At 46.1% G+C, this 24,414-nt stretch overlaps 1 protein-coding gene across 4 annotated transcripts in view; it reads left to right on the forward strand.

The window, feature by feature from the left end:
• The window catches only part of nedd4l (NEDD4 like E3 ubiquitin protein ligase), a 353,057-nt gene that overhangs the window by 56,571 nt on the left and 272,072 nt on the right, over nt 1–24,414 (forward strand). For all 4 annotated transcript variants that reach the window (XM_078425166.1, XM_078425251.1, XM_078425340.1 and 1 more), the window contains exon 2: nt 21,450–21,523. In XM_078425166.1, coding sequence (XP_078281292.1) covers nt 21,450–21,523 — 74 coding nt within the window. The remainder of the gene's footprint in view (nt 1–21,449; nt 21,524–24,414) is intronic.

Genomic DNA, 24,414 nt, shown 5'->3' on the forward strand with positions numbered 1-24,414 from the left:
CATAGTGCGTTCAGCCGAACGCACTACTCTCCGCAGAGCCTTCCTGTCCTGGGCGCAGAGCTGTTCCCAAACCAGATTGTGATGTTCCCGGACAAGATGCTTTCTACAGCCCCAGAGTAGAAGCACTGATGGATCCTCAGAGAGACTCTAAATTTCCTCAACTGTCTGAGGTGGTAAAGGCGCTGCCTTGCCTTACTCACCAGTAAGGCAATGTGTGTTGTCCATGTCAGATCCTTTGTGATGTGGACTCCCAGGTATTTAAAGCTGCTCACCCTATCCACAGTAATCCCATTTAACTCCAGTGGCGTGTACGTCCTCGGATGTTGAGCCCTTCTAAAGTCTACAATCAGCTCCTTAGTTTTTGTGACATTCAAGAGGAGGCTGTTGTCCTGACACCAGTGTTCGTAGAGGGAAATTGGATGGTTCTGGGGTCGAGGAAGAAACGGAAGGCTTTAAAGGCCTTCCTGGTGGGGGATGGAGGTGTAGTGTGACTGAACGTTCATTGTAAAAATGAGGGAGCAGGGGCTCGGAAAGCGGAAGTCATTAAAGAGACGAAGAGCATATCTTGGACATAGGTCGGGAGAGATAGGTCAGGGGGGATAGAATGGAGCTTAGGTACATGAAAATCATTTCAGCGGGACAGGAGCAGGCAGAAACAATCGGTCTGCCAGGGCAGTTGTGTTTGTGGATTTTGGGGAGAAGGTAAAACCGCCCTGTGCAGGGATGGAAAAGGATAAGGTTGGAGGCTGTGGAAGGGAGACAGCCAGAGGTGATTAAATCAGAAATGGTGTGTGATGTTAGGTCTGGTGCTCATTTGTGCAACCATACCTCACGGGCGCCCGAACCTCCCGCCCAGAACGTGTACGGAGGGGGGAAACTGATACCCCCAGCGTGACAGGAGGCGGGGTGGACGCCGCCGCTGGAGGCGATGGGGGGTCCACTGGAGCGGAGGGTGTAGGTGACGGGGGGCACTTGATCGGCAATGGCGGCCCGGGCCCAACCATAGGCGGCGGAGGCCCGAGAGGTGGTAAACAGGGCGCCGCTGGCGGGACCAGTCGAGCGGCCACAGGCCGGTCCCGGTGCGGCGGCTGAGCCACCGACACGGGGAAGTCCTGGTCCAAATGGGCCGGCTTGAGACGGGACACTGAAACAAGCTCCTGACGATTTCCTACCTGCAAGGTGAAGGTTACAGTCCCTCTTTTGAGCACCTGGAACGGGCCCTGGTAAACCGGCTGGAGAGGGGGACGGTGGCAATCTTTCCGAAGAAACACGAAATCACAGCCCCGCAATTCCGACGGAACGTGAACTGCTGTGCTTCCGTGACTGGAGGTGGGGACTGGAGCCAGAGAACCCACCCGTTCCCGGAGGGAGCCCAAGACTGACGTGACGGATGGCGGCAAGGCGGGAGCGGAAGGGAGAATGTCACCCGGCACCCGCAGGGGCGAACCGTAGACGAGCTCGGCCGAAGATGTGCCCAGCTCAGCCCGCGGGGCCGTACGAATGCCGAGGAGGACCCACGGCAGCTGGTCAGCCCAATCGTAGCCAGTCAGGCGAGCACAGAGGGACGCCTTCAGCTGCCGATGGAAACGCTCAACCATCCCGTTGGCTTGGGGATGATAGGCGGTGGTCTGCTGTAATCGAGAACCATACAGCTGTGCCAGCGCGGCCCAGAGGGACGAGGTGAACTGGGCTCCCCGATCTGTAGTGATAATAGCCGGGACCCCGAAACGAGCCACCCAATGCAACGCCAGGGCCCGTGCACAGGAGGCCGCCGAGGTGTCCGACAACGGGAGCGCCTCCGGCCAACGAGTGAACCGATCAACCACCGTCAGTAGATGAGTGTAACCCCTAGAATAGGGCAATGGACCCACCAAATCCACATGGATGTGGAAAAAACGGACGGGGGGAACCTCAAATCTCTGGTGTGGGGGCTGGACATGACGATGGACTTTGGAGGTCTGGCACGGAATGCAGGCGCGTGCCCAGGCTGCCACCTGCTTTCGCAGGCCATGCCAGATAAACCGGTCAGCCACCATGGCTGAAGTCGCCCTGATGGACGGATGTGCCAGGCCATGAATGGCCTCAAAAACCTTACGCCGCAGAGCGGCAGGCACCACCGGGCGAGGGCGTGGGAGGGAAACGTCACACCACAACTTGGTACCTGTGGGACCACACGCCACCTGCTCCAAACGTAGTCCCGAAGTTGTGGAGGCGTACACCGCGGCAGTCCCTTCTAGGCACTGAGCCTCCGCTAGCTCCTGGAAATCCACCTGTTTACCCACCACGGCTACGGAGGGAATGGCCGGCCGGGACAGGGCATCAGCAACGGCATTCAGCCTACCCGCAATATGACGGACATCGGTCATAAACTCCGAAATCAGGGTTAGGTGCCGCTGCTGGCGAGCCGACCACGGATCAGAAACCTTAGCAAAAGTGAATGTCAGAGGTTTGTGATCCGTGTAGGCCACGAAAAAACGGCCTTCTAAAAAATAACGGAAGTGGCGGACTGCTAAATAAAGGGCCAGGAGCTCCCTATCGAATGCACTGTACTTGAGCTCCGCTCGAGAGAGCTGCCTGCTGAAAAACGCCAGAGGCTGCCAATTACCGTCGACCTGCTGCTCCAAAACCCCACCCACCGCCACATCTGAGGCATCCACCGTCAGAGCCGTGGGGGCGGAGGAGCGCGGGTGCACCAGCATGGTGGCGTTGGCGAGGGCCTGTTTGACCGCAACAAAAGCCGTCTCCGCAGCTACGGACCATACCAACTCAGCGGGGTTACCCGCGAGACATTGAAAGAGGGGGCGCATGACCCGAGCTGCTGCAGGCACGAACCGATGATAGAAATTCACCATGCCCACGAATTCCTGCAAGCCCTTGATGGTAGTCGGGCGGGGGAAAGAGCGGACCGCGTCCACTTTAGCTGGTAAAGGAGTGGCACCGGCCGGAGTAACCCGGTGACCCAAAAAATCCACCGCCGACAGGCCGAATTGGCATTTGTCCGGATGGAGAATCAGGCCATGGTCCTGCAGCCTCTGGAACACCGTGCGGAGGTGGACCAAGTGCTCCTGGACCGAACGGCTGGCAATCAAAATATCGTCAAGGTAAATAAAGACAAACGGTAATCCTCGACCCACCCGGTCCATCAGACGCTGGAATGCCTGAGCTGCATTTTTAAGGCCGAAAGGCATACGCAACCACTCAAACAGTCCGAACGGAGTAATGGTCGCCGTTTTTGGAATGTCCGGCGGGTGGACCGGGATCTGATGGTATCCCCGCACCAAATCAATTTTTGAAAATATTGTAGCCCCCTCCAGGCTAGCTGAAAAGTCCTGAATGTGTGGAATCGGGTAGCGGTCCGGCCGTGTTGCCGCGTTGAGTCGACGGAAGTCACCACATGGTCTCCACCCCCCAGACGCTTTGGAAACCATGTGCAAGGGAGAGGCCCACGGACTACTCGAAGGCCGAATAATTCCCAACCTCTCCAAGTTTAGGAACTCCTCTCGCGCCCTGGCCAGCTTGTCGGGTGGGAGGCGCCGTGCCCGGGCAAAAACCGGCGGCCCTTCGGTTGGAATGAAATGGACGACCCCGTGCTTCTCCGAAGGTGAATCAAAACGCTGGACGAGGAGCTGCGGGAAGTCGGCCAGGACCGCATCGAACTGACCGGGAGCCGTGGTAATGGCCTGGATTACTAGGCTGGGTGGGGCGGCGCTTGTAGAAACCTCTGGTCCAGTACCCCGAGGCCGTACATCAGCCGAGGGTTGCAGGCCCCTCCCTCGGACGTCTGCGACCAAAGAAAACGCCCATAGGAAATCTGCACCCAATATGGCCTGGCCCACATCCGCAACGATGAATTCCCAACGGTAAGTCCTGGACTCGAAGGACAGGGACATAGTCCTTTTACCGTATGTACGGATGGTGCTACCATTCACTGCAATTAGGGGCGGGCCCTTCCCCCCCACTCGAACTTCGCAGTCATAGGGGGGCACAATACTTACAACCGCTCCCGTATCCACTAGGAAAACGATCCCGGTACTCTGATCTGTAGCGTAGAGGCGGTAGTTACGGCCAATCGAGACTGCCTCTACAGTCGATCGGCCCAGGCGTTTCCCGGAAATGAACACGGGGATCTACAGCTTCGTGCCTCTCTGCCCCACCGCCGATGGAAAGAGCACCAGCCACGCCTATCCGGCTCTGTTGGTCGAGCCCGCTGCCAATGAACAGGCGCCGTCGCCCTCTCTTGGCGGGCCGACTGCGAAGTAGCGGCCGATGCATCGCTCTCCCGGCCTCACCCCCGACTGCCGCTGGGCCTCGAGACCCGGTTAACGGAGCCGTCTCGGGCGTTGCGTTCCCTAACGAGCGTGTCGGCCTTCTCGGCGAACGCTACCGGATCTTCAAAAGAGACGTCCGCCAACACCAACCTGACGTCCCCAGGTAGCTTCTCCCGAAAGGCCGCTTCGAATATCATGCATGGCTGATGGTCGCCCGCCAAAGTCAGCATCTCGGACATCAACTCCAACGGCAGCCGCTGCCCCAGGTCTGGCAAATGGAGGAGCTTCAGAGCCCGCTGGTTCTGGGCCCAGCCGAAGGTCCTCAGCAGGAGCCTCTTGAGCCCCACGTACTGGTTCGTTTGGGGTGGACTGGTCAGGTATCGGCTGACCCGCGCAGCCACCTCCGCCTGCAGACAGCTCACCAGGTGGTGGTACTTCTCCTGGTCTTCCTCCACCTTTTTAAGATGGAACTGCGATTCTGCCTGCACAAACCACAGGTGCGGCTGATGGGCCTAGAACGGCGGTAGATGAATCTCACCCGCGCTCGCTCCCGCCTGCGACATGCTGCTGTTTGCTTCTTACGTTCGAGGTCACCAATGTAGTGAGTCCAAACGAGCGGTATTATTCAAATACTTTATTGTCGGTAAAACCCGTGACAAACGCACGCACTTACTTTTGGACTAACACTAACTTCGCGAACTAATCTAATCTCTATCTACAGTTTGGCGCCAGGCATTTAAATACCCCGCGCTCCCTCACCCCGTGACTGTAAACCAATCCGAGGGTTCTAGACTACCTGGCCAATCCCTATGTCCCTACAACATGTCCTTTGTATCCTTCCATATCTCTGGTTTTCCTCTCCCCTGATTCCCAGTCTGAAGTAGGTTCTCGACCCAAAACGTCACCCATTCCTTCTCTCCAGAGACCTTTTTGCATGATTATCATTCTACCCCTTTCACCATCTGTATCATCCTCCAACTTACTTTGTGACTAACCTCTTAAAATTTAGTGTCATCTGCAAACTTCATTTTGCTCTTTCAGTAATTTCCCCCATTACTTCCGTTTTTTGGAATCTGATCTCCTTGTCCTGCTGAGTTACCCTAGCATTTTGTGTCTCTCTTCGGTGTAAATCAGCTTCTGCAGTTCCTTCGTGTACACAAAGTCCTAAGAATGTTGGGTTATCAGAGTTTTACTTTATTTTTTAGCATTGCCAGAATGTAATTGTGCCCAAAGAGGGAATTATCTATCTAATTTCTAATTTGGGGCAATATGGAAATCCTGTCACACATTATAATGTATAATGGCATTGTGGTGAAGATACTACTGACATGATCAACCTTTTCTGCTGATTTTTTTTGTTTCTGGGAAAATAGTGAATTTTCCACAATATTAGAAAATTTTAAAAAAGCAGACAGAGAAATCTGACATGAAAATAGTCAACACTGGAAGCATTTGGCATGAAAGGAAATTGAAACAGAGTTAATGTTTTGGATCAAAGACCTGCTGAGAGTTAGCCTTCATTTTCCGTTTTATTCTTCTCCCCCTCCCCCACCCATACTGCTATTGCGCAGGGATTTCCAACATTTTGGCTGCTTTTTGGTTACGCTCAACCACCAGCTGTTTTGCTTGAGCATAGCAATATGGCAATCTGATAAATCAAGAAGGACCATTCATTTTAAAGTATAATTGATATAAAATGGCTTTCTGTACTTTAATGTTGGCCAAATAAATGAATGCGATGACATTAGCCGTGAATAGCTTTGAGGGTGGGTGCCTTTAGTGATTGATCAAACTGTTTACAACTGCAGTTTGTGTCATATAACGTTTGTGAAGTAACATCAATGATATTAGCCATACCCCATATTATCCCGACAGTCCTTTCAGGTGAGGCAGAGGTTCACTTGCACCTCCTCCAACCTCATCCACTGTTCCAGGTGTGGACTCCTGTATATCGGCTAGACCAAGCGCAGGCTCGGCAATCGTTTTGCTGAACACCTAGTTTTGCTCAGTCCACCTAGATCTACATGATCTCCTGGTTGCTAATCACTTTAACTCTCCCTCCCATTCCCTTACTGACCTTTCTGTTCTGGGCCTCTTCCACTGTCAGAGTGAGGTCCAATGCAAATTGGAGGAGCAGCACCTCGTATTTCGCTTGGGCAGCTTGGGCAGGTGGTATGAATATGGACCTCTAACTTCAAGTAACCCTTGCTCTCCATCCCTCCCCCATCCGAGTTCTCCGATCAGTCTGACTGTTCTCCTAATTAAATTTTACATTGTGCCTCGTTGTCACATTCCCCTAGCTAACAATGATCTATTCTGTTTTTTTCCTTCATCATCATCCCATTTGATCTCTCGTTTTCACACCTTGCCCTTTCATATCACTTGTTTCCCTCTCCCCTGACTCACAATCTGAAGAAGGGTCTCAACCCAAAACATCACCATCTTCTATCCAGAGATACTGCCTGTCCCGCTGAGTTACTCCGACATTTTGGGTCTATCTCAGTGTACAGATATCTGTAGGTACACAAAGACAAACACTTTGATCATATTTCTCCCTTATTCAAAGAGCTCTCGGATTCAGATATGACATAAAATACCGGAAATATATAATGGGTCAGCCATGTATCAAAAGATGGGAATAATGTGCATGAACAGGAATAATGAGTATAGAATTTGGGTGGTCATGTTGCAATTGTCTAAGACGTTAGTGAGGCCACATTTAGAGTATTGTGTTCATTTCTGGGCTCTGTGTTACAGGAAATATGTTGTCAAGTTGGAAAGGGTACAGAGAAGATTTACAAGGATGTTACCAGGACTAGAGGTTCTGAGCAATTGGCAGAGTTTGAGTAGGCTGGGACTCTATTCCTTGGATCGCAGGAGGTTGAGGAGTGATCTTATAGAGGTGTACAAGATCATGAGAGGAATAGGTTGAGTAGATACACAGAGTCTCTTGCCCAGAGTAGGGGAATCGAGGAACAGAGGATGTAGGTTTAAGGTGATGGGGAAAGGATTTAATAGGAATCTGAGGGGTAACTTTTTCACAAAAGCGTGGTGGGTGTATCGAACAAGCTGCCAGAGGAGGTAGTTGAGGTAGGGACGATCCCAACATTTAAGAAACAGTTAGACAGGTACATGGATGGGACAGGTTTGGAGGGATATGGACCAAATGCTGGCAGGTTGGACTAGTGTAGCTGGGACATGTTGGCCGGTGTGGGCAAGTTGGGCCAGAGGGCCTGTTTGCACACTGTATCACTCTATAACATTTTGGACATGCGTACCTGTTCTGCTTTAGTTACATGATTGGAACTTTATAAGCTGTTCTGTCTATTTTAAAGAGTGATTTACTGGCTGGATGCATTGTTCTCATTTTCTGGATTGATTTGGTTCCTTCAAATATGGTTATTAAATTTGTTTTTTGCAAGTTACATGTTACTAAATAAAAGGATATACGACACATTGAGCCATTGTATAAAATATTCCAAGCATTCCAGTCATACCATTGCTAATTCGAGCAAGTTGCCAGTTCTCTGTTGAACATTAATTTGGGGTTCTCCAAATTAGGATAATTATTTTTGTCTTTATAGGTCTTAATGTGCTTATGTTTAACTGTTTAAGCTGTCATTCCAAAATAAACTACATGCTATAAATCCACACAAATAATTGATTTTAATCTTATTTAGAATTTTACATTTTACTCCCCTAGACTTGCTTAATGACAAATAGAGTAGATTAATTGCTCATCTACTGCAATTAATTCGGTACTTGAAGACTCAAGTTTGAATTATGAAAATGCTAATTTATTTGTGCATTAATGGCTGACTGCATGGACATTTATTGATTTTTCACAAGTTTAAATAATGCATACTTTGGGAAGAAGAACTGCATTCTGCTTCATGAATAATAAAAATATATATTGTTTGGGGAGATCTTTTCCACAGAGCAGAAATTTCATGATATAAGGTTTAGTTTAGTTTAGAGATACAGCGCGGAAGCAGGCCATTCGGCCCACCGAGTCCGCACCAAAAGCAATCCCCACACATTAACACTATCCTACACATACTAGGGGCAATTTACACGTATACCAAGCCAATTAACCTACAAACTTGTACATCTTTGGAGTGTGGAAGAAAACACAAGATTTCGGTGGAAACCCACACAGGTCACGGCAAGAATGTACAAACTTCATACAGACAGCACCCGTAGTCAGGATCGAACCCGGGTCTCCGGCACTGTAAGGCAGCAACTCTGCCGCTGCCCTTTAACAGGTTGAAAAACATTGTTCCACCCACTTTGGATTAAGTAGCAGAGACTGGCTAAATGTCGTTCATCCAAACTTGATCCCAACCAAAGTAGTCAATCACAGCTTTGTGAAACATCGAGCTGATCATGTGAAAATCAATTTAATTATCCATGGACAGAGGTTTTGTCATTGTAGGTGATGTTACCTGTATGTCACATGATCCTAAATGTGGCTAAATAACAGAGACAATGGAAATCTGTAATTAAAACAGAAACTTAACTCGACAGTTAAAGCTGGAATGACCCTGCAGGACAGATATCATCAAGGGAAAGAGAAGCTGAGTTTCCGTTTTCTCGTCAACTGTTTATCTTTTTTTTCCAAATGCTAGCTGACCTCCTGAGTTTTTAGACAATAGACAATAGACAATAGGTGCAGGAGTAGGCCATTCAGCCCTTCGAGCCAGCACCGCCATTCAATGCGATCATGGCTGATCACTCTCAATCAGTACCCCGTTCCTGCCTTCTCCCCATACCCCCTCACTCCGCTATCCTTAAGAGCTCTATCCAGCTCTCTCTCTTGAAAGCATCCAACGAACTGGCCTCCACTGCCTTCTGAGGCAGAGAATTCCACACCTACCCCTTATTCTTAAACTGTGGCCCCTTGTTCTGGACTCCCCCAACATTGGGAACATGTTTCCTGCCTCTAATGTGTCCAATCCCCTAATTATCTTATATGTTTCAATAAGATCCCCCCTCATCCTTCTAAATTCCAGTGTATACAAGCCCAATCGCTCCAGCCTTTCAACATACGACAGTCCCGCCATTCCGGGAATTAACCTAGTGAACCTACGCTGCACGCCCTCCATAGCAAGAATATCCTTCCTCAAATTTGGAGACCAAAACTGCACACAGTACTCCAGGTGCGGTCTCACCAGGGCCAGGTACAACTGTAGAAGGACCTCTTTGCTCCTATACTCAACTCCTCTTGTTACGAAGGCCAACATTCCATTGGCTTTCTTCACTGCCTGCTGTACCTGCATGCTTCCTTTCATTGACTGATGCACTAGGACACCCAGATCTCGTTGAACTCCCCCTCCTCCTAACTTGACACCATTCAGATAATAATCTGCCTTTCTATTCTTACTTCCAAAGTGAATAACCTCACACTTATCTACATTAAACTGCATCTGCCATGTATCCGCCCACTCACACAACCTGTCCAAGTCATCCTGCAGCCTTATTGCATCTTCCTCACAATTCACACTACCCCCCAGCTTAGTATCATCTGCAAATTTGCTAATGGTACTTTTAATCCCTTCATCTAAGTCATTAATGTATATCGTAAATAGCTGGGGTCCCAGCACCGAACCTTGCGGTACCCCACTGGTCACTGCCTGCCATTCCGAAAGGGACCCATTTATCCCCACTCTTTGCTTTCTGTCTGTCAACCAATTTTCTATCCATGTCAGTACCCTACCCCCAATACCATGTGCCCTAATTTTGCCCACTAATCTCCTATGTGGGACCTTGTCGAAGGCTTTCTGAAAGTCGAGGTACACCACATCCACTGACTCTCCCCTGTCAATTTTCCTAGTTACATCCTCAAAAAATTCCAGTAGATTTGTCAAGCATGATTTCCCCTTCGTAAATCCATGCTGACTCGGAATGATCCTGTTACTGCTATCCAAATGCTCAGCAATTTCGTCTTTTATAATTGACTCCAGCATCTTCCCCACCACTGATGTCAGACTAACTGGTCTATAGTTACCCGTTTTCTCTCTCCCTCCTTTCTTAAAAAGTGGGATAACATTTGCTATCCTCCAATCCACAGGAACTGATCCTGAATCTATAGAACATTGAAAAATGATCTCCAATGCTTCCACTATTTCTAGAGCCACCTCCTTAAGTACCCTGGGATGCAGACCATCAGGCCCTGGGAATTTATCAGCCTTCAGTCCCATCAGTCTACCCGAAACCATTTCCTGCCTAATGTGGATTTCCTTCAGTTCCTCCATCACCCTAGGTTCTCCGGCCCCTAGAACATTTGGGAGATTGTGTGTATCTTCCTCAGTGAAGACAGATCCAAAGTAACGGTTTAACTCGTCTGCCATTTCTTTGTTCCCCATAATAAATTCCCCTGCTTCTGTCTTCAAGCGACCCACATTTGCCTTGACTATTTTTTTCCTCTTCACGTACCTAAAAAAACTTTTGCTATCCTCCTTTATATTATTGGCTAGTTTACCCTCGTACCTCATCTTTTCTCCCCGTATTGCCTTTTTAGTTAACTTTTGTTGCTCTTTAAAAGAGTCCCAATCCTCTGTCTTCCCACTCTTCTTTGCTATGTTATACTTCCTCTCCTTAATTTTTATGCTGTCCCTGACTTCCCTTGTCAGCCACAGGTGTCTCTTACTCCCCTTAGAGTCTTTCCACCTCTTTGGAATAAATTGATCCTGCAACCTCTGCATTATTCCCAGGAATACCTGCCACTGCTGTTCTACCGTCTTCCCTGCTAGGGCCTCCTTCCAGCCAATTTTGGCCAGCTCCTGCCTCATGCCTCTGTAATCCCCTTTGCTATACTGTAATACCGACACTTCCGATTTTCCCTTCTGCCTTTCCATTTGCAGAGTAAAACTTATCATGTTGTGATCACTGCCTCCTAATGGCTCTTTTACCTCTAGTCCCCTTATCAGATCAGGATCATTACACAACACTAAATCCAGAATTGCCTTCTCCCTGGTAGGCTCCAGTACAAGCTGTTCTAAGAATCCATCTCGAAGGCACTCTACAAACTCTCTTTCCTGGGGTCCATTTCCAACCTGATTTTCCAGCATTTTCTATTTTAATGAGCTGTTTTGAGCCCAGTGTAATTAAATAAAACTAAAAATAAAATTGCAAATATTAAACGAAGCAATTGGATTTCAAATATTAGCAATTGTCACAAAATAGTATGCAGATCCCATGGTGGATTGCATCAAACAGATGCGGAAGGTTGAATTTCTGAGTGAGCTGAATATGATACTACTTGACATCAAAGCAGTATTTAGTTTGTGCAGGATCAGACACTCTCGTGAAAATTGTTATTCACAGAATAATAGCTGTGTCTCTGCTGGACCTGATTGAGGGTGATGGTTTTATGATTTTGAATGGTTCAGCTGCAAGAGAACGTTTTGTCTGGTTGTAATTACACTGCTGATATTTCATCTACAACAAGAGGTTGATCTGCCCCTACATCTTTGATGCAGTAGCAAAGTGGCAAGTTTATCCATGGGCTTGGTACACAACTCAGTCAGTGTGTATAAATTAATGCCACTGGAGAAAAGATGCTTTGGCTGGAGAGCTGGAGAGCCAAAAAGGCACCATCAGTTGGATTGTGTTGGGGAGGACCAGGTTAAAGTCTGTTATTTTGGTAGAATTTGAGTTAAGTGATGCCTCTTGTTTTTAGAATTGCAGTACCCGGTTAATAAATACAACAGTTTACCTTTAGATTTTGCCAAAGGTTTGATCAAAGGTATCACAAAAAGCTGGAGTAACTCAGCGGGTCAGGCAGCATCTCAGGAGAGAAGGAATGGGTGACTTTTGGGTCGAGACCCTTCTTCAGACTGATGTCAGGGGACGGGGCGGGACAAAGAACGGATGTAGTTGGAGACAGGAAGACAGTGGGAGAACTGGGAAGGGGGAGGGGAAAGAGAGGGACAGAGGAGCTATCTAAAGTTAGAGAAATCAATGTTCATACCATGAAGCTGCCCAAGCGAAATATGAGGTGCTGTTCCTCCAATTTGCGGTGGGCCTCACTATGACAATGGAGGAGGCCCATGACAGAAAAGTCAGGCTGGGAGTGGTAGGGGGAGTTGAAGTGTTGAGCCACCAGGAGATCAGGTTGGTTAAGGCGGACTGAGCGAAGGTGTTGAGCGAAACGATCGCAGAGGCTGCGCCTGGTCTCGCCGATGTAGAGAAGTTGACATCTGGAACAGCGGATACAATAGATGAGGTTGGAGGAGGTGCAGGTGAACCTCTGCCTCACCTGGAAAGACTGCTTGGGTCCTTGGATGGAGTCGAGGGGGGAGGTAAAGGGACAGGTGTTGCATCTCCTGCGGTTGCAGGGGAAAGTGCCTCCGGAGGGGGTGGTTTGGGTAGGAAGGGACGAGTGGACCAGGGGGTTACGGAGGGAACGGTCTCTGCGGAAAGCAGAAAGGGGAGGAGATGGGAAGATGTGGCCAGTAGTGGGATCCCGTTGGAGGTGACGGAAACGTTGGAGGATGATTTGTTGTATAGGCTGGCTGATGGGGTGGAAGGTGAGGACAAGGGGGACTCTATCCTTGTTATGAATGGGGAGAGGGGGAGCAAGAGCGGAGCTGTGGGATATAGAGGAGGCCCTAGTGAGAGCCTCATCTTTAATGGAAGAGGGGAAGCCACGTTTCCTGAAGAATGAGGACATCTCTGATGCCCTAGTGTGAAACACCCCATCATGGCCGAAGATGCAGCGAAGACGGAGGAATTGGGAGTAGGGGATAGACTTTTTACAGGAGACAGGGTGGGAAGAAGTTTAGACAAGATAGCTGTAGGTTTGATCAAATATTTCATCTGAATAGATTTGAAAATTCCAAGTTTGATTTAACTTTAAAAAAAAAATTATCCTCCTGGATCACCAAACTGAACCAAATTCTTTCTTCTCCCTTCAGGAGAATGCATTGGACCTACGCCTGGACAAATGCCTCAACCCCAAATGCAATAACCTGGTCACAAATGTACCTGGAAAAGGGTGTAGACAGATGGTCGACACAAAATGCTGGAGTAACTCAGCAGGACAGGCAGCATCTCTGGAGAGAAGGAATGCTCTCCAGGGATGCTGCCTGTCCTGCTGAGTTACTCCAGCATTTTGTGTCTACCTTCGATTTGAACCAGCATCTGCAGTTCTTTCTTTCACATTTTGTAGACAGTTGATGTTCGGTGAAAGGAAGGTAAATTTCTCACTTTGGAGCATTATGGGATGATGCAGTAAAAGAGAATGAGTAACGGCATTAATAAGAGGTAAGGAAAGGAACCCATATATTAACAAACACAGTTAAGTAGAGAATGAAGAAAATTAGTTCGGGTAATGCAAAGGAAGAAACTGGGTGGCAGAGAAGGCAATAAGAGCGATTTGCACATTTCGGTAAAAGAATTAGGAATGATGACATTTTAGATTTTTTAGATCTAGAGATACAGCGCAGAAACAGGCCCTTCGGCCCACCGGGTCCGTGCCGCCCAGCGATCCCCGCACACTAACACTATCCTACACCCACTAGGGACAATTTTTACATTTGCACAGCCAATTAACCTACATACCTGTACGTCTTTTTTTTTGGAGTGTGGGAGGAAACCGAAGATCTCGGAGAAAACCCACGCAGGTCACGGGGAGAACGTACAAACCCCGTACAGACGGCGCCCGTCGTCAGGTTCGAACCTGAGTCTCCGGCGCTGCATTCGCTATAAAGCAGCAACTCTACCGCTCCCCACCGTGCCAAAATAAACATCTGTAAAACAATGTGATAAACAAAGTGTTAGAGGAAATCGGTGGGTCCGGAAGCACCTGAGGGGGGGATGGACAAACCATGTTTTTGGTTGGGAACCTCCTTCAGACTGTCTAAAATAAGGGTTCTGACTCAAAATAGACACAAAATACTGGAGTAACTCAGCGGGCCTGGCAGCATCTCTGGAGAAAATGAATCTCCGGTTCATTTCCTCCCGTTCCCCCCCTCAACTTCAGCTTTCAGTCTGAAGAAGGGTTCCGATCCGCAACATCACCTATTTTTCTCCAGAGATGCTGCCTGACCTGCTGAATTACTCCAGCATTTTGTCTATATTTGCTATTAACCAGCTTCTGCCGTTCTTTCCTACGCATCCTGACTCAAGATGCCAATTGTCCATTTCCATCTGCAGATACTACTTTGACCTCCAGCATTTTTTTGCCCAAGCTTCCAGCATCCGCAGTCTCTTTTGCCTCTTATGAGTAAGAGATTGTGTGTACAGTCTAGATTTGAAATAATGTGCCAAATGTTTGATCGTGCTTGGAATCAAATTTGTTGCACACCATTTTTTCAAGAACTTCCTACACAATAGTGTGGGAGTAAGTTTATCAGAAAACTGCAGGAGTTCAAGAAGGAAGTTCACAGCCACCTCCTCAAGGCCAAGTTGAAGCAATAAATAACTTTTCTGCCACTGATGCCCGCGTCTCATAAGTTTCAACAAAGCTATTTGCATTAAAATAACATGCATAAACTCTGCAAACTGAAGCATTGTACTAAATTGCAATAAAAACATGGTGTTTTCTATTAAACAGTGTCTTGCTTTCTTTTCGTTTATCCTACCTCTTTAGTCTTTGTGTTGTTATTGCATTAGCAACATCTATATGATTGAACTGTTGTCTCTTCACCAGTTGTTGTCCTCAATTTATAGCTAATGTACGTGGCATTGAAATTTCAACACAGGAAAGAGATAGCCATCTGACATAGTTTCAGCCAAATTCACCTAGGAAGGATTAATTGAACATTATGTGTAGGAGAGAACTGCAGATGCTGGAAGAGTCTCGACCCGAAACGTTACCCATTCCTTCTATCCTGAGATGCTGCCTGTCCCGCTGAGTTACTCCAGCATTTTGTGTCTATCTTTTTATTATTTGGACATTAATCCTTTTTTGTAGTTTGTGAACAAAGCCGAAGATCTTATTTTCAAATTCTCATGCCTTTTGCACGAGATTAAAAAAATAAACAGATGGATACCTTGTGTTGGAAAGAACTGCAGATGCTGGTTTAAATCGAATGTAGACACAAAATGCTGGAGTAACTCTGCGGGTCAGGCAGCATCTTTGGAGCGAAGGAATGGGTTGGAGAGAAGGAATGGGTGGCGTTTCGGGTTGAGATCCTTCAGATTATATCTTCTCGATTATCATATCATATCATATCATATATATACAGCCGGAAACAGGCCTTTTCGGCCCACCAAGTCCGTGCCGCCCAGCGATCCCCGCACATTAACACTATCCTACACCCACTAGGGACAATTTTTACATTTACCCAGCCAATTAACCTACATACCTGTACGTCTTTGGAGTGTGGGAGGAAACCGAAGATCTCGGAGAAAACCCATGCAGGTCACGGGGAGAACGTACAAACTCCTTACAGTGCAGCACCCGTAGTCAGGATCGAACCTGAGTCTCTGGCGCTGCATTCGCTGTAAAGCAGCAACTCTACCGCTGCGCTACCGTGCCGCACTTCCAATCGTGACTGTCAAGAGGTGATGAAAGAGATCAAGTTATCTGGGCGCTCTGTCAGCACATGAAGCTCCCACTGCTTGTCCCCAGCAATGGCCTGCATCAAAATAAAAGTTGGCCAGGGTGCACAGTCAGCCCCGTTATTCAGGTTCGGGTAGCCAACTCCCATGGTCCAGTCCGGCCATCATCAGGCAGTCTCTGTATATGATCCTCATAGTTCTCTCTACATTGAGCCATGTGCTGATGAGATTACCTCTAACCTTTTCATTATTGTGAGAGGGCCAAATCCTCAAATCAGGTTGCCAGCACAGCAGCAGTGAAGGCAGGGCTTTGTGCCAGGTTTCTGCGCAGTTGCACTACCAGTAATGGATAACTCTAAATATAATGTTATATTGACCATTTTTTTTAAACGCAGATTTCATTTGCGCGCACTTGTGCTGAGAATGCACCTAAGTTGGTGTTTGTGGTTCATAGCAACCAGCCAATCTGGGGGTGGCACCTGGCATTCATGGCACTCGTATGAAAATGGATGGGAATAATCAATGTATTGAGAACATTGGTCAATAGACAATAGACAATAGGTGCAGGAGTAGGCCATTCAGCCCTTCGAGCCAGCACCGCCATTCAATGCGATCATGGCTGATCACTCTCAATCAGTACCCCGTTCCTGCCTTCTCCCCATACCCCCTCACTCCGCTATCCTTAAGGGCTCTATCCAGCTCTCTCTTGAAAGCATCCAACGAACTGGCCTCCACTGCCTTCTGAGGCAGAGAATTCCACACCTTCACCACTCTCTGACTGAAAAAGTTCTTCCTCATCTCCGTTCTAAATGGTCTACCCCTTATTCTTAAACTGTGGCCCCTTGTTCTGGACTCCCCCAACATTGGGAACATGTTTCCTGCCTCTAATGTGTCCAATCCCCTAATTATCTTATATGTTTCAAGAAGATCCCCCCTCATCCTTCTAAATTCCAGTGTATACAAGCCTAATTGCTCCAGCCTTTCAACATACGACAGTCCCGCCATTCCGGGAATTAACCTAGTGAACCTACGCTGCACGCCCTCCATAGCAAGAATATCCTTCCTCAAATTTGGAGACCAAAACTGCACACAGTACTCCAGGTGCGGTCTCACCAGGGCCTGGTACAACTGTAGAAGGACCTCTTTGCTCCTATACTCAACTCCTCTTGTTACGAAGGCCAACATTCCTTGGCTTTCTTCACTGCCTGCTGTACCTGCATGCTTCCTTTCAGTGACTGATGCACTAGGACACCCAGATCTCGTTGAACATCCCCTCTTCCTAACTTGACACCATTCAGATAATAATCTGCCTTTCTATTCTTACTTCCAAAGTGAATAACCTCACACTTATCTACATTAAACTGCATCTGCCATGTATCCGCCCATTCACACAACCTGTCCAAGTCACCCTGCAGCCTTATTGCATCTTCCACACAATTCACACTACCCCCCAGCTTAGTATCATCTGCAAATTTGCTAATGGTACTTTTAATCCCTTCATCTAAGTCATTAATGTATATCGTAAATAGCTGGGGTCCCAGCACCGAACCTTGCGGTACTCCACTGGTCACTGCCTGCCATTCCGAAAGGGACCCATTTATCCCCACTCTTTGCTTTCTGTCTGTCAACCAATTTTCTATCCATGTCAGTACCCTACCCCCAATACCATGTGCTCTAATTTTGCCCACTAATCTCCGATGTGGGACCTTGTCGAAGGCTTTCTGAAAGTCGAAGTACACCACATCCACCGACTCTCCCCTGTCAATTTTCCTAGTTACATCCTCAAAAAATTCCAGTAGATTTGTCAAGCATGATTTCCCCTTCGTAAATCCATGCTGACTCAAAATGATCCTGTTACTGCTATCCAAATGCTCAGCAATTTCGTCTTTTATAATTGACTCCAGCATCTTCCCCACCACTGATGTCAGACTAACTGGTCTATAATTACCCGTTTTCTCTCTCTCTCCTTTCTTAAAAAGTGGGATAACATTTGCTATCCTCCAATCCACAGGAACTGATCCTGAATCTATAGAACATTGAAAAATAATCTCCAATGCTTCCACTATTTCTAGAGCCACCTCCTTAAGTACCCTGGGATGCAGACCATCAGGCCCTGGGGATTTATCAGCCTTCAGTCCCATCAGTCTACCCAAAACCATTTCCTGCCTAATGTTGATTTCCTTCAGTTCCTCCATCACCCTAGGTTCTCCGGCCCCTAGAACATTTGGGAGATTGTGTGTATCTTCCTCAGTAAAGACAGATCTAAAGTAACGGTTTAACTCGTCTGCCATTTCTTTGTTCCGCATAATAAATTCCCCTGCTTCTGTCTTCGTAGAACATTGGAACAGGACAGCACTTATACCTCATATCTTATACACCTGAAACCTCTCTCCTTTGGCCCACAATGTCTGTGCTGAACATGATATCAAATTGATTTAGCCTCTTCTCCCTGTCCATGATCCCTATCACTCTATTCCATACAAATCTATGTGCCTATCTAAACACTTCTTAAACACCATTAGTTTAACTGTTGAGACAGAGCTAAAGGTCGGGTTTTGGTTCAACTTAGGAATACGTGGAAGCAATTTCAAATTATTGTCAAAAGACCCCACATTTAAACTCTGATAATGATTTGAATATCCAGTTTTAGTTACTAAGACACAGTGTTGCATTTGTGGTGAGTACATTTTTAAGATATTTTGAAAAGAGGTCTGTCTACCCAGTTCGATATTAAAATATCTAAGAGAGTTACTTGATGGAAATAGTAAGAAGTGCTCTCAGTTTCTTGGCCAACATTTCTTTCTTGTGTGTCAATGCAAAGGTTCTTTAGTGCCCAGGAGCCTTTGTTATCAATCAAGGATGCATTCCCTGGAATAAGAGTGCATTCTTTCTCTTTGTTTCTGATAACTTTGTTGCGATTCCTTAGTAACATTCCTCCGCTACATCGACGACTGCATTGGTGCTACCCCTTGTACCCATGCATGTGTGGTTTCTTGGATAGGTGATGTTTCGGGTCGAGACCTCTGGTTTCATCCACTTGCTGCTTGCAGGTCATTGTTCAGAATTGCTCATCTGTTTCAAATGTTATTTAAAAACAGCCCTTGAATTGTAAGGCATTGTGGAAAACTCCATGTGATTGCGTGCTTTAAGTAATTCGTGCATTGTGTGAACTGCCTGCTCCCTTCTGTTTTTATTGCACCCAGTGCAGGATGTTCAACATTTTTGTTTCTGTTGGTTTTTGTTCATAGTTTACCAACAGTTAAACCACAGAACCAGGAAATGGACGGACAGGCTGACTAGAGCTTCTCATAATTTTTGTTTGACAAAGTGTACCTGCTTGGGATTAAATGTTATGATCCAAACTAAGTAATTTACCAGGAAAAAAATCTTTTTTTTTAAAGTGGGAATTTAATAATTGGATTTCAATACATTTAATGGAGTTAATTGAAGGTTGGATTCATTGGAGGAAAACATTAGCCTGGGTATACATTTTCTGCTGATTCAATAATACTTCATTATACTGAACTTGCTTTGTTCTTTAGTGTCCAGGAGTCTTTGTTATCAATCAAGGATGCATTCCCTGGAATAAGAGTGCATTCTTTCTCTTTGTTTCTGATAACTTTGTTGCGATTCCTTAGTAAGTCCTGGTTTCTGACAATAGTAACCTCACTCCCTTTCTTCCTCCAGATTCTGAACTGAGTAATAACTCACCAATAATCCTTTTCTATTGCATTCTTAATGCAACAGGATGTTCCACGATACTTCATAGGAGACCCATCAAACCAAAAAAAATGACACTGAGCAGCATTAGAAAATATTTGTGAGTGATTTTGTTAATAGAAGGGAGGTAAGCTGTTTTAGGGAAGGTATCCCAAGGCTGATGGCCATTGAGGGTAGTTTATACGTAAGTTCCAAGTGGTGTGTTTGAATAATAAGTTTGAGTCTTTGGCTTGTGAGACTTTGGCATGTAGGCTAAACAGAGGTATAGCAAATAGACACAAAATGCTGGAGTAACTCAGTGGGACAGGCAGCATCTCTGGAGTGAAGGAATGGGTGACATTTTGGGTCAAGACCGTTCTGCAGAGGTATGGTAAAAACAAGTAAGGTCTTTTAAGTTTACTCCTCAGACTTGAATGGCAGTTCGGAGGTGTAATCCTCCTCCAGCAGGATGTCGGAGATCAGGGAAACCTCTAGGGTCTGAAGAAGGTTCCTGACCCGAAACATATATTGAGTATTTTTAAAGCAGAGACTGACAGATTCTTGGCAGTCATGGCGTCAAAGTTTACAAAGAGAAGGCAGGGGAATGGGGTTGGGAGGGAAAAATAGATCGGCCTTGATTGAATGGTCACATAGACTCGATGGGCAGTATGACTGAATTCTGCTCCAATATCTTATGCTCATAAACATCACCTGTCCATGTTCTCCAAAGATGCTGCCTGACCCGTTGAGTTACTCTTGCACTTTGTGTCCTTCCAGTGTCTCGAGTAATTAACACTGAGAAATGCACCCACCTACAGCTCCTGTCAAAGGAACTGGAACTGGGGTTGGACGAGCTTGGGATCATCCAAGATGCAGAGGACATGATCCATAGGGGTTTTAGTGAGGTATTCACATCTCAGGTGCAGGTAGCAGGTAATTGAGTGACCAGCACACCCATTTCTCCCACATTCCGTCCCCCCCTTTCTCCTTCACCCTGTATTCTTATAACTCTCTCACTTTGTCTGGCTTCAAATTTCATTCCTCTTCTGTCTTGATATCCTTATCTCGCAGCCTTTTGTTCTTTCATCTTTGGCCTTTGTCCAACCATCTACCAATGCCAACCCCTCAACCTGTATCCACCTATCACTTTATTCACAAAATGCTGGAGTAACTCAGCAGGTCAGGCAGCATCTCGGGAGAGAAGGAATGGGTGACGTTTCGGGTCGAGACCCTTCTTCAGACCCGAAACGTCACCCATTCCTTCTCTCCCGAGATGCTGCCTGACCTGCTGAGTTACTCCAGCATTTTGTGAATAAATCGATTTGTACCAGCATCTGCAGTTATTTTCTTATTCCACCTATCACTTGCCAGGCTTTGTCCCGCCCCATCTTCCAGCTTTCTCCCCCGCACTACAATCAGTCTTGTTACTTTGCAGCCGATCATTTCATTTAATCAATTGTCTTTAATGAGGTGTGTAGATGTGGAATAATGCGAATTAATTTTTGTTCACTTTGTCAAACTTAATCCATGCGCTTGCCCATGCCATTAAAGTAAAAAACAGAGTGGCATTGCAAAATCAGGCATCAAAGGCTTCTGGGTGCAATGTGCCAATCAGATGAGTTACTAATGTGTAATGCAGAAATGCAGACTACGATTGCTTTTGACTCGACCTGCATGGTACTTAAGGTAATTAAAGCACATTGGATTTACAGTTTTTGAGCTGATGTGCCAGTAAAAAGCAGTTAATCAGGCTAGCAAAATGTTCTTGCAGTCATTCTGGAATAAGAATGCAAGACTTGGATAATGGGCATTTATGAAGTTTTGTTTCTGAATGAGAGGGAAGTCTTGTTATTAGAACAAGTGATAGTTTTACATAACAGAGTCATATTTTCCCACCATCTGAATTGTACATCTTTACAATTTTAGTTATCAAACATTTTGTCTTTAAGCTTTGCTTTATTCTTCTGCTTTCAGGAAGGAACCCGTGTTCTCAGAGTCAAAGTTATTTCAGGCATTGATCTGGCTAAAAAAGACATCTTTGGAGCAAGGTATGTTGAGTATCCTGTCATTACATTTGTGTGTTGTTCGTCCTTCGGGTTTATTTCGGGTTACATTTAATTTCTTACTGTTAACAGATTCATTAAAAGATGCTCATGAAGAAATGCATACATGGACAATGATTTTGCAATAAATCTCAAGCACCATTATACCCTTAGAAATATTTTTTGTACATTTTTAGAGAGACATGTTTGTGTTACTATAGAATCATAGAGCTAAACAATGCAGAAACGAGTCCTTCGGCCCATTGAGTCTACACTAGTCAATGAGAACTCATCGAAGCTAAATCTATTCTCTTCTTTTCTCCCCACATATCTCACGATCCTCCTCCCTCCACCCCGTCTCTCTCCCCCACCACTTAGATTCTACTTATCTGCACACGAGAGGCATTTTACCGTGGAAAATTTGATTAGCTAATCTCCCATTTCATGTAACTTGCAAGTAAATACAGATGGAAAACATTGTAAACATGCACAGCTAGAGCACTGTTTAAACATTTAGAGTTATCACGTCTGTTGCATAATTTAACATTTCAAGTTTTCAAATACTTGCGTAAAAACCTTTCTTAAAATGAAGGTATCACAAAATGCTGGAGTAACTCAACTTCTCTACCATCTTGTTTGAGATACCAACTACACTGTATGAAATATTTACTGGTTGGATCCCCATTAAACCTTGTCCCTCTTATCTTAAATCTATTCCCTCTAGTTTCAGGCACACTTACCTTTGGAAACAGACTCTGACCATCTATCCTATCTATGCCGTATAATTTTAACTACATCTCAAACATCTCTCAGCCTCCTTTACTTCACTCAACCAATCTCTGCTTATAACTCTGTCCGTTCAATCACGGCAACATCCTTGTGAATATTTTCTACATCCCCTCTAACTCAATCATATCTGACCTGTGGTGTGGCAACTAGATCTGTCCATAATATTACAAGTGGAGTTTAACTAATATTTTGTCTAACTGTAAGATGACATCCCAGCTCTTGTACCCGTGCCACAGCTGAAGAAAGCAACCATGTATGTTCCCTTACCACATTGTCTATCTGCAATGCCACTTTTGGGGATTGAAGTATTCAGACCCCCAGGTCTCTCTGATCAACAACATCGCTCAAGGCCCTGTTATGCCCTGAAAATGTATTTTGCTCACCATTTCTTTTGCTCACTTTGCCAGTTAATCTGGATCCTTTCGTAGCCTGGACAACATTTTTCATTGTCTACTTTACCGCAGATTTTAGTGTATTCCGCAACTTAAAAATCATGCCATCTAAGTTTTTATATAAATCATTCATATAAATGATGAACAACAGTGGACTCAACACCAATCCCTGCAGCACACCACTGGTCGCGGGCCTCCAAGTAGAAAAACAAATGTCCACTTCCATCCTCTGCCTCTGACCATCAAGCGTATTTTGTATCGAATGGCCAACTCGCCCTGGGCTAGCCGAGAATGCAAGACCTTGTCAAAGGCCCTGCTAAAGTCCATGTGAACAATGTCTATTGTCTTGCTGTTGTTAAGCCTTTAGGTCTCCTTTATGCATTGCCAGACCTCCCCATCACTACCGTGGTAATGTTGATATGTCCAGATTATCAATATTTCCATTCCTGAACTTGCTCGCTTTAATGTTCTTCTCCATAGTATATACAGATGAGATGTATTCATGTAAGTCCTCATCTTATTTTTTTGTAGTTCTGCACATAGATAGCAACATTGATCCAACACCCTGCCAGGCCAGTTTAAACCCTTCCGAATAGCACTAGAAAACCTTACTGCAAGGATGTGGACCCCTCCAGTTCAGATGCAACAGGTCCCCCTTGGTATTGTTTTTGGTTTATTGTTATCACATGGCCTGAGACACTGGAAAACCTTTGCGTGCTATCCAGTGAAATCATACTAGACATTGAGTACAATTAAGTCATTCACATGAATGACAGTATTGCAAAGAGAAAAAATACCAGAGAGCAGAATATAGAGTTACAGCATTGCAGAGAGAGAAAGTGCAGATTTATGAAAATAAAAAAGTACAAGTGATGCAATGAGATAGGTTGAGAGATCGAGTCTACACATTTGGCCTTTTGGAGGACCGTACGCTAGTCTGCCAACAGCATGGAAGAAACTGTTCCTGAATCTGGTAGAATGTGTTTTCAAAGCTTTGTATCTTCTGCGCAATGGGGGAGGGAAGTAGAGTGGATGACGAAGGGTGGGACAAGTCTTTGATAATGTTGACTGCGGGGCTGAGGCTGCATGAAGTGTAGATGGAGTTTATGGTGGGGAGGTTGGTTTGCATGATGGACGGGCTGCATCCATAACTTTCCACAGTTTCTTGCAGTCTTGGGGAGAGCTGTTGTCCAACCAAGCTAAATCCTGAGAGGTGCATCTGTAAAGGTTGGTAAGTTTAGTTGGAGACATGCCAAACCTCCTTGGGCGTGTTAAGTAGCAGAGGTGACAAGCGTGGTTTCATGGCTGTAGCTTTAATGTTGTTGGTGCAGGACAGATCGTTGGTGATATTTACGCCAAGAATCTTGAAGCTCTCAACCACCTCTGCATTAACGTGATTGATGCTGACTGCAACATGTGCACCAGTTCATTTCTTGCTCCCATTGAGGGAGAGGTTGTTGTCTTGGCACCATGTTAGTCTCTCTATCTCCTTCTTGTATTTCACTTTGTCATTGTTCAAAATCCGCCCCACCACAGTGGTGTAATCTCCAAACTAGAGGATGAAGTTAGAGCAGAATTTAACCGGACAGTCATGAATGTATAGGGAGCATAGTAACGGGCTGAGAACACATCCTTGTGGAGCATTGGTGTTGAGAATTATCATGGAGAATGTTTTGTCTCCTATCCTTTGGTCTATGGGTCAGGAAATCGAGATCT

This window comes from Rhinoraja longicauda, chromosome 1, assembly GCF_053455715.1.
Source record: "Rhinoraja longicauda isolate Sanriku21f chromosome 1, sRhiLon1.1, whole genome shotgun sequence".
Taxonomy (NCBI): Eukaryota; Metazoa; Chordata; class Chondrichthyes; order Rajiformes; family Arhynchobatidae; genus Rhinoraja; species Rhinoraja longicauda.